Source organism: Sebastes fasciatus, chromosome 21 (assembly GCF_043250625.1).
Source record: "Sebastes fasciatus isolate fSebFas1 chromosome 21, fSebFas1.pri, whole genome shotgun sequence".
Classification (NCBI taxonomy): domain Eukaryota; kingdom Metazoa; phylum Chordata; class Actinopteri; order Perciformes; family Sebastidae; genus Sebastes; species Sebastes fasciatus.
In genome coordinates, this window is record NC_133815.1 from 17,186,990 (window position 1) to 17,206,587 (window position 19,598).

At 37.4% G+C, this 19,598-nt stretch overlaps 2 protein-coding genes across 2 annotated transcripts; both read left to right on the forward strand.

The window, feature by feature from the left end:
* The first annotated feature begins 1,127 nt into the window (after positions 1-1,127).
* Positions 1,128-19,081, forward strand: LOC141760084 (myelin-associated glycoprotein-like). The gene is made up of 7 exons (XM_074622730.1): positions 1,128-1,170; positions 15,533-15,916; positions 16,231-16,536; positions 16,631-16,891; positions 17,084-17,168; positions 17,466-17,496; positions 18,842-19,081. Exons 1-7 carry the CDS (start codon positions 1,128-1,130, stop codon positions 19,079-19,081), a joined length of 1,350 nt encoding a protein of 449 aa, XP_074478831.1.
* On the forward strand, positions 7,016-10,817 carry LOC141760055 (myelin-associated glycoprotein-like). Its single transcript, XM_074622699.1, has 7 exons — positions 7,016-7,058; positions 7,259-7,633; positions 7,950-8,255; positions 8,350-8,607; positions 8,830-8,914; positions 9,186-9,216; positions 10,578-10,817. Exons 1-7 carry the CDS (start codon positions 7,016-7,018, stop codon positions 10,815-10,817), a joined length of 1,338 nt encoding a protein of 445 aa, XP_074478800.1.
* Positions 19,082-19,598: the final 517 nt, after the last annotated feature.

The following is a 19,598-nucleotide window of genomic DNA, read 5'->3' on the forward strand; positions in this document are numbered from 1 at the left end:
GTACTGATGGTCTCAAATCCTCCTCCTTTGTAATAACAAAACAGTACCACAACAACTAAACTACTCGTAATAAAGCTCCCTCTATAGGGTGCTCCAGGGATGACGTATTTTTGTAGGCCAGCCAGGAAGTTAGCATCGCCCTGGTTCCCTCGACAAAAAGCCAATGGGATTTTTACATTGGGTTTTGTATTATTGCAGAAAAAAAGCTCCGTGGCAAACAAACGTTTATGATACTTACAAGTTTTGTTCAGCAAGATAATCTTCACAAGTGAACACCACTTTTATGAAGTAAAAAGTTAACATTAGGCTATAAATAAACTACACCACGGTCACATGAGCGAGAGTATAAACAACGAGGCTGTAATAACGGATGTGTCGGCATGATGACGTTTAGTAGTCTTAGTAGTCTCCAAGAACTACAGGAGAAGATAATATTGACAAAAACAAAAGGGACCAGCAGCATAACTGTTCGGCCCCTAATAAGGCATACAGGCTTGCTGTGAGTCATGTGATAAAAATAATCTTTGAGAATAAATATGTCATTCGCACCCTGATGAGATCAAGTTGTCTCAAAAGATGACTTCCTCACTCACAGGATGTGAGCAGAAGGAGTTGAGTCTTCTTCTTTTTCTGCAGTATTTCAGTCATTTCATATTTGCTTTTATATCACAACGGCTTAGCAGGGAAGTCAGGTAGCTACTGGGTCTGTTGCAGTTCTGCTGACATTCACAAATTGTTTGATTTTAAAACTAATTGTTTCTTCGTTTTAGCTGCCAGCTCCTTTGGTAAGGTAACATGTTATTGCTTTTATGTTTAACTCTGAGACGATTTTTTATTTTGCTGCTTTTCATGAACACTACTTTTATTTTTGGGGTTTTGTTTTAGCAGAAATATCATAAACTCACACTGGATAGTTTTATATTGAAACTGTTTTTAACTCTGCAGAGATTATTAATCACTATTATAACACAGTAATATCTGCTTGTACACGGAGAGTTCCTGGTTTGAATGTATTAATTTGAGATGGCTTTGAAAGAAAATGAATGCTTCATTTAAAGGATGTTTTATGAAAAGTAACTTTTTGTCAAATCCAGGTGATGAGTGTCATTTCAGTCCAGTCTGTGAAAATGGTGACAGCCATCGTGTTGCTGAGCGTCTTCTTTCTCTCAGGTGAGCTGTTTGTTCAGTCACTTTTATGTAGAGACGTTACTTTTTCAAACTGTTCATGCTTTGTCTGCAAAGTGAAATGTTTCATACTGACATTGTTAAAAAGACCAAACATGTTGCTGTTGAATTACAGTTTGTGCATCATGAACTTTCTCTCCATGCAGATTTTGCTCCACAATTTGTTCATCATGAGTCTGTTTCACAGGTGCTTTGGCTGATTGTCCTCTAAGAACAGCCCTGTTCATTACTACACCAAAGCAGATGGAAGCACTGAGTGGATCTTGTCTGCAAATCCCATGTAACTTTACAGTTAAACAAGGAAAGAAATTCAACAGCACAAGAACAACCTTCGGAGTGTGGATTAAAAGTAGCAAAAAGTTTTACTACGAACGACAAAATGTCATTTTCAACAGTAGCAGGAAGAATAATCTCTATCCAATGAGTCTTACTGGAGACCTGAGTCAGAAAAACTGCAACACTTTATTTTCCAGTTTAATCACAAATTACACAGACAGGTACTTCTTCAGAATTGCAGACAGACCATTCAGGGCAACAGCTGAATGTGATCCTCTTCAAATAACAGTCAAAGGTAAGAGAGTTTTGTTTCTTATCATTGAGTCTATAACGTTATTGTTTAGAATAAAAAGTGAAAGTTGAATCTTTTTAATTTTGGAGGTTTTTCACTTTGCCATGAATTTAAATTCTGATTAAACACTGATTCTGTTGTTACAGTTTGACATTAAAATGGTCACATTTGGGATATTAAAAAGCAAACCTTAGACACTTTATGCATTTCCAATACAATATTGTCACCTTCTGTGTCAGCTTTGGCATTTAAAAAGTGTTCTAATCTATCATAACCTGTTTTTTATTGTACAATCTGTGTTTGATTTGAAACTCCAGATTCTCCTCCGAGGCCCAGCATTGAGATCTCAGGTGATCTGAAGGAGAAGCAGTCTGTCACTATAAACTGCTCAGCTTTCACTCCCTGTCCACACTCCCCTCCTGAACTCACCTGGACTCTCCAACAAGACCCTCACAACAAAATAGAGGAAAACACAGATCGAACCTTCACAACTAAAATCCAGAAGACCTTCACTCTGTCAGACAAGCATGATGGATTCATCATCACCTGTTCAGCCAGATATCCTGTAAATGAAGGAAAAGACGTCAAGACAGCAGAGAACAGAACGACGCTCAGTGTTTCATGTAAGATAATAAGTGTTTGTTATTGGATCCTGTCAGCACATGATGATTCATGGGATGATTTTAATGAATACAGTGAATCTCCCATCTTCCTCAGATGCTCCCAAAGACACCTCAGTGTCCATCAGTCCATCAGGTTTGGTGTCAGCAGGTAGCCTGGTGAACCTGACCTGCTCTAGCAGAGCCAATCCTCCAGTCAGCCGCTACACCTGGTTCAAGACCAGCAAAGACGGACCTGTCAGTGTATCTGATGGAGACTTTTACAGCTTCAAGGTGACCTCTGTGACAGATATAGAAGATCATTACTGTGTGGCCACAAATGATCTCGGTAATCAGACGTCATCACGGATTAATAATGCAGGTAAATGTAGAACTGAACTGAATGTGTTTATTTTAATCTGATCTGCTCTCCTCTCTTTTCTTTTCTTCACTTGTTTTTATTTTAGTTTTTTTTATGAAATGACCTTATACAAATAATGTTTACATCTGTATTGTTACATGTCTACATTTAACCTGTTTTCTTTTAGTCACCTGGTTTTGTGTTTCTATGAACAGAGAGCTCTGTCAGCTCGCTACAGTGGGGTTCAGCTCTTGGAGGGATCCTTGTCATCATACTCATCTGCCTTGCTATCTGTGTTTGGTAAGTAAATTAATTACATTAATTCACTTTCTAGCAATAAAGTTTCAACTAAACCTATGTTGGTAACCCTGACGGCATGGATGAGTATGTGATCTGTCAGTTTTGCTCATTTCTGCACCTGTTCTGCGACTTGACTTTGACAAATCCTTAGTTTCAATCTGGATTTTCTTTCCACTGATGCACAATCAATATTGTCTGTCTCCCATCAGTCCTTACTGTCTATTGGCAGCACACTATTTATTTAACCTGAAACAGACAGTACAATAATTATTCTGACAGCTCTCTCATGTCTTCCAGGTGGTTTAAGTCGAAACGTCCACAAACTCAGGTGAATATTAAACTTCATTGTACAGTGTGTGTTGTGAATATTTTAAATCTGCTTACAGTGACTATGTCAAAAGCATCGGTCTTAATACTAAGTTGACAATCTTTGAGAGGTTAAATAATAAGAAGCACAACAAATGTGACAAAACAAACCTGTTAGCAACATGCTGTGTTTGGAAACTGTAAGAAATCTAAACTGTTTTAAGTTTAGATCTGAAAATGGCTAAAGTTGGAGCACCCTGTCATGCAATGAGAATTTCAACAAATATAACAAAAAATGTATTTGAACAACACTATCAATCCTACCTTTAAGTGTTATTCAATAGCTATGTAAACTGGGAAGATTAAAAATTAAATTGGACAAAAATAACGAAATATATATCAAATTACCAAAGGTTATGCCATTAGCCTAATGAACTAAAACCAAAATAACTTCAGTTTTGTTAGCATAACCTTAATTGTTATTTCCCACTCATTTTAATCTGTATGAATACTCTCTGAAACACACATTCTCCAAGTCTGCTAAAGTCATACATACATTTACAAAGGACTGGTAGTTAGTACATTAGGAATGACATGCTCTTGCCTTTAGTCTATATTGTTTTAAAGGAAGATGAAATGTTGAAGCGGTTAAGAAACAGGAACATTACCCGCCTCCGTCCACCCCGCCCATGTAAGTGAGAAAAAACAAAATTAGTGTAGCCTACTCTTCTTCATAGTTTTCTATGGTCATCCTTTTGTACAATTGCATTGTGCTTTGATAAGTATATGAATACAAAATGTTTGCCTTTAGTCTTTATAATGTAACCTGAGCGATAACTTTGAGTCTTTCCTCCTTGTTGCAAAATCAACTTTCTTATCTTGATTTAACTGAAGGAAATAAGTTTCCATCTATATTATTTATTTGGATCTGGTCGTTACTTGGATAGCTATGATGAGCAGTCTTTTTGTCTTTTATGATTTGGCCTAGTGGAAGCACACAGAGGTTAAATAATGGAGGCCCGAGAATCGAACCCTGGGGGACTCCACTCTCTGAATAATGATCACTAAGGGCGACAGCATAGCCCCTACCTTCAAGATATGGCCAGACTCTAGTGAGGGTTGTAATTCAGTGTAATTTTTCAGCCAGTCTAGAAGTACTTTACAACAATATTAAAGGTTGCACTGTAATCTAGCAGCATCAACTAATTTAACCTGAATCAGTATTCAGACGTATCATTTAACACCTTTATCACCTTTTTTTTCACAGAGTCAAAGAGGTGACGAGCTGACTCTTGAAATGCCAGCCAGCAAAACAGAAGACATCCATTATGGAGAGATCGACTTCTCCAAGCGGAGACCTGAACCGTCCTCGGCCTCGGAGCAGGACAGTGGACAGCAGCAGGATACGCTGTATGCACAGGTCAACGTGTCCCAGACAGCGAGCAGCTTAAGACAGGCTGCTGACGTCCCAGAGGATCTCTACGCTCAAGTGAAGAAGAAATGAGTGTTGTTTTGTGATCATGTTTGGGTGGGATTTGTAATATACCTTTATGTTTTGCTTATACAAGAAGTTTTATACGTCAGTTATTGTAGGAAAATACACTGGAGAGGAAAATGCAATCTTCACTGGCCACAGTTAAAGGGGAACTCAAAACCTCCACATACTGCAGCTCAAATAGTTTTGCCATCAAGATATAATAAATCATATGTGTGAACTGACCTCATATGACTGTTGCTGTGCGATTAGCAATCTGTACATCAGATCAAGTATAAGTCCGAAAGGCTCTTAATGGGGAACTATTCTAAATGGTGACATGAGAAGAAGCAGTTCACACATTAACAATGTACTACAAGATTATATTGTAGTATTATATATCATGTTTTTGTATATACGTGTGTATAAGCCTGCTGAATTAAAAGCACTAAAAGCATTTGAAGTGAACAAAGCGTTTTAATCACTGAGGTTCTCTCATCAGCACGGCAATGCAGAGCAGCAGTGATACAGACTGTGCACAAGTCAGCATAAACTCTGTGCTACCTACATGTGTGAAATACACTTTAGAATAAGTTGCGGCATGATGTTGGTATTAATAAATATTATTTTCAGTTCTACAAGGAAACATAGACACCTCACAGCCAAAGAGAAGTGGTGGGATGTAAACTGGTCAAGTCATGAACAGAGCGTGAGAAAAAGCTGAGAACTGAGTAAAAAGGGGAAGTCGGTTGGCTGGGTTTTATCGACAAGTCCTTCTGCAGGATCGTCATAGCGACAAAACATCTTCATCAGTCCAGAATTGTGTTTATTATTCACTTATTGACTATTTACTCTTTGACGTGGAACACTTTCTGAGGAACTTGACTTGTTGTTTGCTCCTCTGGATTTAAGCTGAGTGTAGGCCTGCAGGATACGAGTAAAATCTGAGATGTGCGATAACATTGTTCAGTATTGTGATGACAATACGACTTGTAATAAATAAACTATTGAGGTGTGCATATTAGCTGTACATTTCCCACGCCTTGTCAACAACAGCACTTCACCACTTCACCACTTCTGTATTTGCTAACATTACTGAGAAGTTGCATGTTTAAAAATAAGAAATTCAGCATGAGTACATCTAGATCTTTATCTAAACTAACTGGATCACTTGATAGTTGACAGTGAACGATATGCAGATCTACATTATAAATATCTTTTGGCTAACAGTCAAGGTTACAGCAACAACACAGTATACAGCTGCTACGTATTAACTTGTATTATCTGAGCTTTCCTACAGAAGAAACAGCTGTTTGTTGTATAATAAATTACTCTTTGGTTATATGATCTGATATGATGAACACTGGCTATCTGTACTGATGGTCTCAAACCATCCTCCTTTGTAACAACAAAACAGTACCACAACAAGTAAACTACTCGTAATAAAACTCCCTCTATACGGTACATGTCTATATTTTATATCTACTGTTCACCTTAACGACATGTTTTCAATTTTTTTTACATTTGTTTAATATATCAATATTGTGATTGATGTAACATGAACTACAAGAGAAGATAAGACATACAGGCTTGCTGTGAGTAATGTGATGACAATAATCTTTGAGAATAAATATGTCATTCGCACCCTGATGAGATCAAATTGTCTCAAAAGATGACTTCCTCACTCACATGGTGCGAACAGGAGGAGTGAAGACTTCTTCTTTTTCTGCAGTATTTCAGTCATTTCATATTTGCTTTTATATCACAACGGCTTAGCAGGGAAGTCGGGTAGCTACTGGGTCTGTTGCAGTTCTGCTGACATTCAGAAATTGTCTGATTTAAAAATTAATTGTTTCTTCCTTTTAGCCGCCGGCTCCTTTGGTAAGGTAACATGTTACTGCTTTTATGTTTAACTCAGAGTTTTCTTTGATTTTGCTGTTTTTAATGAACTCTACTTTTATTTGTTGGGTTTTCTTTTAGCAGAAACATCATAAACTCACACTGGATCATTTTATATTTAAACTGTTTTTAACTCTGCAGAGATTATTGATCACTATTATAACACAGTAACATCTGGTTGTACACGGAGAGTTCCTGGTTTGAATGTATTAATTTGAGGTGGCTTTAAAAGAACATGAATGTTTCGTTTAAAAGATGCTTTATGAAAAGTAACTTTTTGTCAAATCCAGGTGATGAGTGTCATTTCAGTCCAGTCTGTGAAAATGGTGACAGCCATCGTGTTACTGAGCGTCTTCTTAGTTTCAGGTGAGCTGTCTGTTCAGTCACTTTTATCTGGAGACGTTACTTTTTCCAACTGTTCATGCTCTGTCTGCAGCGAAATGTTTCATACTGACATTGTTAAAAAGACCAAATGTGTTGCTGCTGAATTACAGTTTGTGCATCATGAACTTTCTCTTCATGCACATTTTGCTCCACAATTTGTTCATCATGAGTCTGTTTCACAGGTGCTTTGGCTGTTTGTCCTGAAAGAACAGCCCTATTCATTACTGCACCAAAGGAGATGGAAGCACTGAGTGGATCTTGTCTGCAAATCCCATGTAACTTTAGAGTTAAACCAGAAGAGAAATTCAACAGCACAAGAACAACCTTTGGAATGTGGATGAAAAATACCACAGATTTTTTAAACAAACCAAATGATGTGATTTTAAACAGTAGCAGGACGGATAATATCTATCCAATGAGTCTTACTGGAGACCTGAGTCAGAAAAACTGCACCACTTTATTTTCCAGTGTAAACACAGACTGGTACTACTTCAGAATTGAGAATGGACCATTTGTGGCAACAGCTCCTTGTGATCCTCTTCAAATAATAGTCAAAGGTAAGAGAGTTTTGTTTTTTATCAGTCAGTCTATAATGTTATTGTTTAGAATAAAAAGTGAAAGTTGCATCTTTTTAATTTTGGAGGTTTTTCACTTTGCCATGAATTTAAATTCTGATTAAACACTGATTCTGTTGTTACAGTTTGACATTAAAATTGTAAAATTTTGGGACATTAAAAAGCAAACTTTATATACTTTATGCATTTTCAATACAAGATTGTCACTTTCTGTGTCAGCTTTGGTTTTTAAAAAGAGTTCTTATCTATCATGATCTATTTTTTTATTGTACAATCTGTGTTTGATTTGAAACCCCAGATTCTCCTCCGAAGCCCAGCATTGAGATCTCAGGTGATCTGAAGGAGAATCAGTCTGTCACTATAACCTGCTCAGCTTTCACTCCCTGTCCACACTCCCCTCCTGAACTCACCTGGACACTCCAACAAGACCCTCACAACAAAATAGAGGAAAACACAGATCGAACCTTCACAACTAAAATCCAGAAGACCTTCACTCTGTCAGACGAACATGATGGATTCATCATCACCTGTTCAGCCAGATATCCTGTAAATGAAGGAAAAGACGTCAAGACAGCAGAGGAGAGAACGACGCTCAATGTTTCATGTAAGATAATAAGTGTTTGTTATTGGATCCTGTCAGCACATGATGATTCATGGGATGATTTTAATGAATAAAGTTAATCTCACATTTTCCTCAGATGCTCCCAAAGACACCTCAGTGTCCATCAGTCCATCAGGTTTGGTGTCAGCAGGTAGCCTGGTGAACCTGACCTGCTCCAGCAGAGCCAAGCCTCCCGTCAACTTCACCTGGTTCAAGACCAGCAAAAGCGGACCCATCATTGTAGCTGAAGGAGACTTTTACAGCTTCAATGTGACCTCTGTGACAGATATAGAAGATTATTACTGTGTGGCCACAAATGATCTCGGTAATCAGACATCACGGATTAATAATGCAGGTAAATGTAGAACTGAACTGAATCTGTTTGATTTGATTTAATCTAATCTGCTCTCCTCTCTTTTCTGTTTTTCACTTGTTTGTTTTAGTTTCTTCTTAAGCACTTTTTACTGCATTTTTATGAAATGACCGTATACAAATAATGGTTACACCTGTATTGTTACATGTCTACATTTAAACTGTTTTCTTTTATAGTCACTTGGTTTTGTGTTTTTATGAACAGAGAGCTCTGTCAGCTCACTACAGTGGGGTTCAGCTCTTGGAGGGATCCTTGTCATCATACTCATCTGCTTTGCTATCTGTGTTTGGTAAGTAAATTAGTTAAATTAATTCTGTTTCTGGCACTGAAGTTTCAACTATGTTCATGGTGAGGGCATGTCAATTTTGCTCATTTCTGCACCTGTTCTGTGAATTGACTTTGACAAATCCTTAGTTTCAATCTGGATTTTCTTTCCACTGATGCACATTCAATTATGTCTGTCTCCCATCAGTCCTTACTGTCTGTTGGCAGCACACTATTTATTTAACCTGAAACAGACAGTACAATAATTATTCTGACAGCTCTCTCATGTCTTCCAGGTGGTTTAAATCGAAACGTCCACAAACTCAGGTGAATATTAAACATCATTGTACAGTGTGCGTTGTGAATATTTTAAATCTGCTCACAGTGAATATGTCGAAAGCATCTGTCTTAATACTAAGTTGACAATCTTTTAGAGGTTAAATAATAAGAAGCATGACAAATGTGATGCAACTGTAAGCAATCATCCTCCAAAAACCCACACAGATATTAATCTTTTAGCTTTTTTTTAAGTTTAGATCTGAAAATGGCTAAAGTTGGAGCACATTCATTATCAACAGGATGCTGGTTTTATCGGTTTACAGCATGATAGCTAAAAGAGTTTGGTTCTGACTCGAGACACTAGCTGCTTCCTAAAAGTCAACATTTGTATTCTTCACACATATCAGAAACACATTTTGACATGATTTATAAACTAGCAGCAGCAGTTTAAAATGTATTTTATAGCTTACTGTAAGCTAGTGTAAAGATTTAAGAACAGGAGGAATATGCACCAGCTGTTATTATACATAAATGGAGATTAATGCCTCACTTCATTAAAACAGTTTCTTACATGGAGATTAGTTGTTAGCTACTATATATTTATAGTAACTCCCAGGTGTAAGTGTTTAGTAACTGAGTTAACTGATTTTAATCTGTATGAATACTCTCTGAAACACATTCTCCAAGTCTGCTAAAGTCATACATACATTTACAAATAATTGGTAGTTAGTACATTAGGAATGGTTTGCTCTTAACTTTAGTCTATATTGTTTTAAAGAAAATAGATGAAACATTGAAGTGGTTAAGAAACAGGAACATTACCCGCCTCCACCATGTATGTGAGAAATACAAAATTAGTGTACCCTACTCTTCTTCATAGTCTTCTATGGTCATCCTTTTGTACAATTGCATTGTGCTTTGATAAGTATATGAATACAAAATGTTGGCCTTTAGTCTTTATAATGTAACCTGAGCGATAACTTTGAGTCTTTCCGCCTTGTTGCAAAATCAACTTTCTTATCTTGATTTAACTGAAGGTAATAAGTTTTCATCCATATCATTTATTTGGATTTTGACGTTATTTGGATATCTATGATCTTTGTCATAGATATGTCTTTTTGTCTTTTATGATTTGGCCTAGTGGAAGCACACAGAGGTTGAATAATCGAGGCCCGAGAATCGAACCCTGGGGCACTCCACTCTGAATAATGATCACTAAGGGCGACAGCATAGCCCCTACCTTCAAGATATGGCCTGACTCTAGTGAGGGTTGTAATTTAGTGTAATCTTTCAGTCAGTCTAGAAGTACTTTACAACAATATTAAAGGTTGCACTGTAATCTAGCAGCATCAACAAATTTAACCTGAATCAGTATTCAGACGTATCATTTAACACCTTTTTTCTGACAGACTCAAAGAGGTGACGAGCTGACTCTTCAAATGCCAGCCAGCAAAACAGAAGAAGACATCCATTATGGAGAGATCGACTTCTCCAAGCGGAGACCTGAACCGTCCTCGGCCTCGGAGCAGGACGGTGGACAGCAGCAGGATACACTGTATGCACAGGTCAACGTGTCCGAGACAGCTAACAGCTTAAGAAAGGCTGCTGACGTCCCAGAGGATCTCTACGCTCAAGTGAAGAAAAAATGAGTGTTGTTTTGTGATCATGTTTGGATAGTATTTGTAATATACCTTTATTCTTTACTAATACAAGAAGTTTTATATGTCATGTAAAACTAGAAGCACTGCCTGCAGGTAATGCTAGTAGACGGATGAGGAGCTGCTTTTTCTCAGCCAGCTGCTTAGTTTATAACCATTTTAAGATATGTGTCAAACTGAGCTAAACAGTTAGACTACATACAGACTACTTTTGTTTTAGCTTGTGTAGCCGAGGGTTACGTTGCAACTACACTTTATGAAGGTAATAAAATAATAACAAAGAGGCTCTGTATCGTCTGCACCAAGACGGCAACAACTTCTTTAACCTTGTCAACAACAAGCATCACCGCTTCACCACTTCACCACTTCTGTATTTGCTAACATTACTGAGAAGTTGCATGTTTAAAATGAAGAAATTCAGCCTGAGTACATCTAGACCTTTATGTAAACCAACTGGATCACTTGATAGTTGACAGTGAACGACATGCAGATATACATTATAAATCTCTGTGGCTAACAGTCAGGGTTACAGCAAACCATCCTCCTTTGTAAAAACAAAACGGTACCACAACAACTAAACTACTCGTAATAAAACTCCCTCTTTAGAGTGCTCCAGTGATGACATATTTTTGTAAGCCAGCCAGGAAGTTAGCGTCGCCCTGGTTCCCTCGACAAAAATCCAATGGGATTTTTAAATTGGGTTTTGGATTTTTGCAGAAAATAAGCTCCTTGGCAAACAAGCGTTTATGATACTTACACGTTTTGTTCAGCAAGATAATGTCCACAAATGAACACTACTTTTATGAAGTAAAAAGTTAACATTAGGCTATAAATACGCTGTACGCACAGGTCAAAGTGTCCCACACAGCAAACAGTTTAAGAAAGACCGCCGACGGCCCAGAGGATCTCTACGCTCAAGTGAAGAGAAACTGAGTGCTCTTGTTGAAAGACAAAAAATACATTTGTGTAGAATTCATATTTAATGTGCCTTAATGTTTTCTTTGCTGCCTACAGTTCAATTGAGAGAAATTTAAAACATCCACATCCTGCAGATTTTCAATGTCAGTTATCAACATATTCTCCCAATCCTGGATTATGGTGACTTAATCTACAGACTCGCCTCCAAAAATCATCTCAATAAACTGGACGTCATCTACCATACTGCCATTCGCTTTGTCACCGGTGTCCCTTTCAACACTCATCACTGTAACCTGTATTCTCTATAGTCAACTGGCCATCCCTCTATAGCAGGCGTCAGACCAGAATACTATCATTGGCAAAACCCCTCCATACCTCCGGTCACTACTCAATATCTACAACAGGAACTGCAATTTACGTTCTAGCAAATTCTTCAGTATGGTCATTCCTCCTTTGGTCGTCTCTCATTCCAGTTTGCTGCTCCTAGTGACTGGAATGAGTTGCAAAAGATGCTAAAACTCCACACCGTCATTCTGTTACCCTCCTTTAATGACTCATTACAAGTGATAGTTTCTGATCGCTGCACCTGCTTCTGAATTTGCCTCTCTGGAACACAGCACATATATATATATATATATATATATATATATATATATATTGTTGTATATATATATATATATATATATATTGTTGTATATACTGTATTTATTGTGATGTTTTAATTTTGTCTGTTTTATTGCACTAGTCGTATTTATGTTCTATGTTCTAATGCAGGGGTCTCCAACAAGTAGCTCGCTCGCTACCCGTTTCTGAGTGGCTCGCTAACAGTTCTTTGTAAAACTGTTCAAATTACAACCCAATCAAATTCACAGACATCCCACCCCATTCTGAGACCAAATGATTATATGCCTATCGGCTGTCAATTAAACTAGTTAGGCTGCTGTCAGGTTTGTAACGCCATAACATACAGAGACCGGATTTGACAATGACCGCAGGCCAATAAAAGGCAAAAAATACATTATTTTCATGAGGAATCGGTATGTGTCACATTTGCGGTGTGAGCGTGTTAGTCAGTAAAAAATGTAACATCGAGCGCCAAGTCCAAAGCAACTTTTCATGGGACTTTCCGGCTGGTAGCAGTTTATGAACAAAGAAGGTAAAGGAGCCAAAAACAATCCTTAAAAGACGACAGTCTCTGTTTACCAAAGAAGGCCGATGAAGGAAAGAGCCATCGTTTAGTGGCGCACATTCTAACGAAACAAAAAAGCCCTTCACCTATGAAAGAATTGTAAAAGAGGCGATGACTGCGGTGGCAGAAACGTTATTAAAGGACCATAAAAGTAAGACAGACTTGGTGCTTTGAGTAGCTCTCAGCCACTTTCATTTTGTCAAATTAGCTCTCAGAGTGAAACAGGTTGGAGACCCCTGTTCTTATGTCTTGCTGCCTCTTGTCCACGTCGTCATTGTAAATGAGAATTGGTTCTCAATTGACTTATGTGGTTAAATAAAGATAAAATAAAATAAAAATAAATAAATATTTGTGTGCTGAACTCACGCAGCTGTTTATGTGTGATTTGTTATTCATATGTCCAGATGTGTGCAAATAAAAGTCCCAAAGCTTTAAATAGGGAGCTATAGTAAAAAATGATGACATGAAAAGGATGGTGAACATGGCACCAGAAGCAGTTCTGCACACACATTAGTAATGTTGTACAAGATTACATTTAGTTTTGACATGTTTATGTGTCATTTTGTTTCATGATATCTTCTGATTATTTCTGAGAAGGCATCGACCTTGTTTTGTTATGTATTGTGTATCCCTTTTCTCCATACAGTCATTTTAATTACTGCAGAAATGAAGATGAAAATTGTTTCCTCTCTGTAAGGTTGGGCTGTTTTTGCCACATTTTTATTATCATTATTTTTCTTCCCCTCAATTCTTTGTATGCACAAATAGGAGCAAAAAGGACGTAAAACTAGAAGCACTGCCTGCAGGTAATGCTAGTAGACGGAGTAGGAGCTGCTTTTTCTCAGCCAGCTGCTTAGTTTATAACCATTTTAAGATATGTGTCAAACTGAGCTTAACAGTTAGACTACATACAGACTGCTTTTGTTTTAGCTTGTGTAGCCGAGGGTTACGTTGCAACTACACTTTATGAAGGTGATAAAATAATAGCATGGAGGCTCCGTATAGTCTGCATCAAGACGGCAACAACTTCTTTAACCTTGTCAACAACAGGCATCACCGCTTCACCACTTCCTTATTTGCTAACATTACTGAGAAGTTGCATGTTTAAAATGAAGAAATTCAGCATGAGTACATCTAGACCTTTATGTAAACCAACTGGATCACTTGATAGTTGACAGTGAACAACATGCAGATATACATTATAAATCTCTGTTGGCTAACAGTCAGGGTTACAGCAAACCATCCTCCTTTGTAATAACAAAACAGTACCACAACAACTAAACTACTCGTAATAAAACTCTCAATAGAGTGCTCCAGTGATGACATATTTTTGTAGGCCAGCCAGGAAGTTAGCATCGCCCTGGTTCCCTCGACAAAAAGCCAATGGGATTTTTACATTGGGTTTTGGATTATTGCAGAAAACAAGCTCGGTGGCAAACAAATGTTTATGATACTTATACGTTTTGTTCAGCAAGATAATCTCCACAAATGAACACCACTTTTATGAAGTAAAAAGCTAACATTAGGCTATAAATAAACTACACCACGGTCGCATGAGCACGAGTATAAACAACGAGGCTCTAATAGTGGATGAGTCGGCATGATGACGTTTAGTAGTCTTAGTAGTCTCCAAGAACTACAGGAGAAGATAATATCGACAAAAACAAGAGGGACCAGCAGCATAACTGTTCGGCCCCTAATAAGGCATACAGGCTTGCTGTGAGTCATGTGATAAAAATAATCTTTGAGAATAAAAAAGTAATTTGCATCCTAATGGGTCAAGTTGTCTCAAAAGATGACTTCCTCACTCAAAGGGTGTGAGCAGGAGGAGTCAAGACTTCTTCTTCTTCTTTTTCTGCAGTATTTCAGTCATTTCATGTTTGCTTTTATATCACAACGGCTTAGCAGGGAAGTCGGGTAGCTACTGGGTCTGTTGCAGTTCTGCTGACATTCACAAATTGTCTGATTTTAAAACTAATTGTTTCTTCGTTTTAGCTGCGGGCTCCTTTGGTAAGGTAACATGTTACTGCTTTTATGTTTAACTCTGAGTTTTATTTTTATTTTGCTGCTTTTCATGAACTCTACTTTTATTTATTGGGTTTTGTTTTAGCAGAAACATCATAAACTCACACTGGATCATTTTATATTGAAACTGTTTTTAACTCTGCAGAGATTATTAATCACTATTATAACACAGTAATATCTGATTGTACATGGAGAGTTCCTGATTTGAATGTATTAATTTGAGATGGCTTTAAAAGAACATGAATGCTTTCATTTAAAAAGATTTTTTATGAAATGTAACTTTTTGTCAAATCCAGGTGATGAGTGTCATTTCAGTCCAGTCTGTGAAAATGGTGACAGCCATCGTGTTACTGAGCGACTTCTTAGTTTCAGGTGAGCAGTTTGTTCAGTCACTTTTATTTGGAGACGTTATTTTTTCCAACTGTTCATGCTCTGTCTGCAAAGTGAAATGTTTCATATTGACATTGTTAAAAAGACCAAACATGTTGCTGCTGAATTACAGTTTGTGCATCATGAACTTTCTCTTCATGCAGATTTTGCTTCACAATTTGTTCATCAAGAGTCTGTTTCACAGGTGCTGTGGCTGATTGTCATGGAGACTCAAGCCTATTCATCACTACACCAAAGCAGATGGAAGCACTGAGTGGATCCTGTCTGCAAATCCCATGTAACTTTACAGTTAAACCAGGAGAGGCATTCAACAGCACAAGACCAACCATCGGAATTTGGATTAAAACTGACAAACATTTTGCTGACAAACCACATAATGTGATTTTAAACAGTAGCAGGACGGATAATATCTATCCAATGAGTCTTATTGGAGACCTGAGTCAGAAAAACTGCAACACTTTATTTTCCAGTTTAATCACAAGTTACACAGACTGGTACTACTTCAGAATTGAGAATGGACCATTTGTGGCAACAACTCCTTGTGATCCTCTTCAAATAACAGTCAAAGGTAAGAGAGCTTTGTTTTTTATCAGTCAGTCTATAACGTTATTGTTTAAAATAAAAAGTGAAAGTTGCAACTTTTAATTTTGGAGGTTTTTCACTTTGCCATGAATTTAAATTCTGATTAAACACTGATTCTGTTGTTACAGTTTCACATTAAAATGGTCACATGTTGGGATATTAAAAAGCAAACCTTAGACACTTTATGCATTTTCAATACAAGATTGTCACCTTCTGTGTCAGCTTTGGCATTTAAAAAGTTTTCTAATCTATCATGATCTATTTTTTATTGTACAATCTGTGCTTGATTTGAAACTCCAGATTCTCCTCCGAGGCCCAGCATTGAGATCTCAGGTGATCTGAAGGAGAAGGAGTCTGTCACTATAACCTGCTCAGCTTTCACTCCCTGTCCACACTCCCCTCCTAAACTCACCTGGACTCTCCAACAAGACCCTCACAACAAAATAGAGGAAAACACAGATCGAACCTTCACAACTAAAATCCAGACGACCTTCACTCTGTCAGACGAACATGATGGATTCATCATCACCTGTTCAGCCAGATATCCTGTAAATGAAGGAAAAGACGTCAAGACAGCAGAGAAGAGAACGACGCTCAGTGTTTCATGTAAGATAATAAGTGTTTGTTATTAGATCCTGTCAGCACATGATGATTCATGGGATGATTTTAATGAATAAAGTGAATCTCACATTTTCCTCAGATGCTCCCAAGAACACCTCAGTGTCCATCAGTCCATCAGGTTTGGTGTCAGCAGGTAGCCTGGTGAACCTGACCTGCTCCAGCAGAGCCAATCCTCCCGTCAGCTTCACCTGGTTCAAGACCAGCAAAGACGGACCTGTCAGTGTAGCTGAAGGAGACTTTTACAGCTTCAAGGTGACCTCTGTGACAGATATAGAAGATTATTACTGTGTGGCCACAAATGATCTCGGTAGTCAGACATCACAACGGATGAATAATGGAGGTAAATGTAGAATTGAACTGAATGTTTATTTTAATCTGATCTGCTCTCCTCTCTTTTCTGTTTTTCACTTGTTTTTCTTTTTGTTTTTTTTATGAAATGACCCTATACAAATAATGGTTACACCTGTATTGTTACATGTCTACATTTAACCTGTTTTCTTTTAGTCACCTGGTTTTGTGTTTCTATGAACAGAGAGCTCTGTCAGCTCGCTACAGTGGGGTTCAGCTCTTGGAGGGATCCTTGTCATCATACTCATCTGCCTTGCTATCTGTGTTTGGTAAGTAAATTAATGAAATTATTTCAGTTTCTGGCAATAAAGTTTCAACTAAAACGATGTTGGTAACCCTGAGGGCATGGATGAGTATATGATCTGTTAGGTTTGCTAATTTCTGCACCTGTTCTGTGAATTGACTTTGACAAAACCTTAGTTTCAATCTTGATTTTCTTTCCACTGATGCAATTTCAATTATGTCTATCTCCCATCAGTCCTTACTCTCTATTGGCAGCACACTATTTATTTAACCTGAAACAGACAGTACAATAATTATCCTGACAGCTCTCTCATGTCTTCCAGGTGGTTTAAGTCAAAACGTCCACAAACTCAGGTGAATATTAAACTTCTTTGTACTGTTGTGAATATTTTAAATCTGCTTACAGTGAATATGTCGAAAGCATCGGTCTTAATACTAAGTTGACAATCTTTTAGAGGTTAAATAATAAGAAGCATGACAAATGTGATGCAACTGTAAGCAATCATCCTCAAAAAAAAACACACAGATATTAATCTTTTAGCTTTTTTTTAAGTTTAGATCTGAAATTGGCTAAAGTTGGATCACATTCATTATCAACAGGATGCTGGTTCTATCTGTTTACAGCATGATAGCTAAAAGAGTTTGGTTCTGACTCGAGACACTAGCTGCTTCCTAAAAGTCAACATTTGTATTCTTCACACATATCAGAAACACATTTTGACATGATTTATAAACTAGCAGCAGCAGTTTAAAATGTATTTTATAGCTTACTGTAAGCTAGTGTAAAGATTTAAGAACAGGAGGAATATGCACCAGCTGTTATTATACATAAATGGAGATTAATGCCTCACTACATTAAAACAGTTTCTTACATGGAGATTAGTTCTTAGCTACTATATATTTATAGTAACTCCAAGGTGTAAGTGTTCAGTAACTGAGTTAACTGATTTTAATCTGTATGAATACTCTCTGAAACACACATTCTCTAAGTCTGCTAAAGTCATACATTTACAAATAATTGGTAGTTAGTACATTAGGAATGGTTTGCTCTTAACTTTAGTCTATATTGTTTTAAAGAAAATAGATGAAACATTGAAGTGGTTAAGAAACAGGAACATTACCCGCCTCCACCATGTAAGTGAGAAAAAAAAAATTAGTGTAGCCTACTCTTCTTCATAGTTTTCTACGGTCATCCTTTTGTACAATTGCATTGTGTTTTGATAAGTATATGAATACAAAATGTTTGCCTTTAGTATTTATAATGTAACCTGAGCGATAACTTTGAGTCTTTCCTCCTTGTTGCAAAATCAACTTTCTTATCTTGATTAAACTGAAAGTAATAAGTTTCCATCTATATTATTTACTTGGATCTGGACGTTATTTGGATAGCTATGATAAGCAGTCTTTTTTACTTTTATGATTTGGCCTAGTGGAAGCACACAGAGGTTGAATAATCGAGGCCCAAGAATCGAACCCTGAGGGACTCCACTCTGAATAATGATCATCAGCATATCCCCTACTTTTCAAGATATGGCCTGACTCTAGTGAGGGTTGTAATTTAGTGTAATTTTTCAGCCAGTCTAGAAGTACTTTACAACAATATTAAAGGTTGCACTGTAATCTAGCAGCATCAACTAATTTAACCTGAATTACTATTTAGACATATCATTTAACACCTTTAATACCTTTTTTCTCACAGAGTCAAAGAGGTGACGAGCTGACTCTTCAAATGCCAGCCAGCAAAACAGAAGGAGACATCCATTATGGAGAGATCGACTTCTCCAAGCGGAGACCTGAACCGTCCTCGGCCTCGGAGCAGGACGGTGGACAGCAGCAGGATACGCTGTATGCACAGGTCAACGTGTCCCAGACAGCGAGCAGCTTAAGACAGGCTGCTGACGTCCCAGAGGATCTCTACGCTCAAGTGAAGAAAAACTGAGTGTTGTTTTGTGATCATGTTTGGGTGGGATTTGTAATATACAAATCCTTTATATACCTTTATTTTTTACTTATACAAAATGTTTTATATGTCAGTTATTGTAGTAAAAGACACTGGAGAGGAAAATGCAATCTTCACTGGCCACAGTTAAATAAAGGGGAACTCAAATCCTCCACACACTGCAGCTCAAATAGTTTTGCCATCAAGATATAATAAATCATATGTGTGAACTGACCTCATGTGACTGTTGCTGTGCGATGAGCAATCTGTACATCAGATCAGTGCAAGTATAAGTCCGAAAAAGGCTCTTAATAGGGAACTATTCTAAATAGTGACACGAGAAGAAGCAGTTCACACATTAACAATGTACTACAAGATTATATTGTAGTATTATATATCATGTTTTTGTATATACGTGTGTATAAGCCTGCTGAATTAAAAGCACTAAAAGCATTTGAAGTGAACAAAGCGTTTTAATCACTGAGGTTCTCTCATCAGCACGGCAATGCAGAGCAGC

Excerpts from the sequence above, each read along its gene's own strand:
- LOC141760084 (XM_074622730.1), top strand. The coding sequence starts at position 1,128 with ATGGTGACAGCCATCGTGTTGCTGAGCGTCTTCTTTCTCTCAG. Across the intron at positions 15,917-16,230 it reads TCTTCAAATAACAGTCAAAG|ATTCTCCTCCGAGGCCCAGC; the intron begins GTAAGAGAGCTT and ends TTGAAACTCCAG. Across the intron at positions 16,537-16,630 it reads AACGACGCTCAGTGTTTCAT|ATGCTCCCAAGAACACCTCA; the intron begins GTAAGATAATAA and ends CATTTTCCTCAG.
- LOC141760055 (XM_074622699.1), top strand. The coding sequence starts at position 7,016 with ATGGTGACAGCCATCGTGTTACTGAGCGTCTTCTTAGTTTCAG. Across the intron at positions 7,634-7,949 it reads TCTTCAAATAATAGTCAAAG|ATTCTCCTCCGAAGCCCAGC; the intron begins GTAAGAGAGTTT and ends TTGAAACCCCAG. Across the intron at positions 9,217-10,577 it reads CGAAACGTCCACAAACTCAG|ACTCAAAGAGGTGACGAGCT; the intron begins GTGAATATTAAA and ends TTTTTCTGACAG.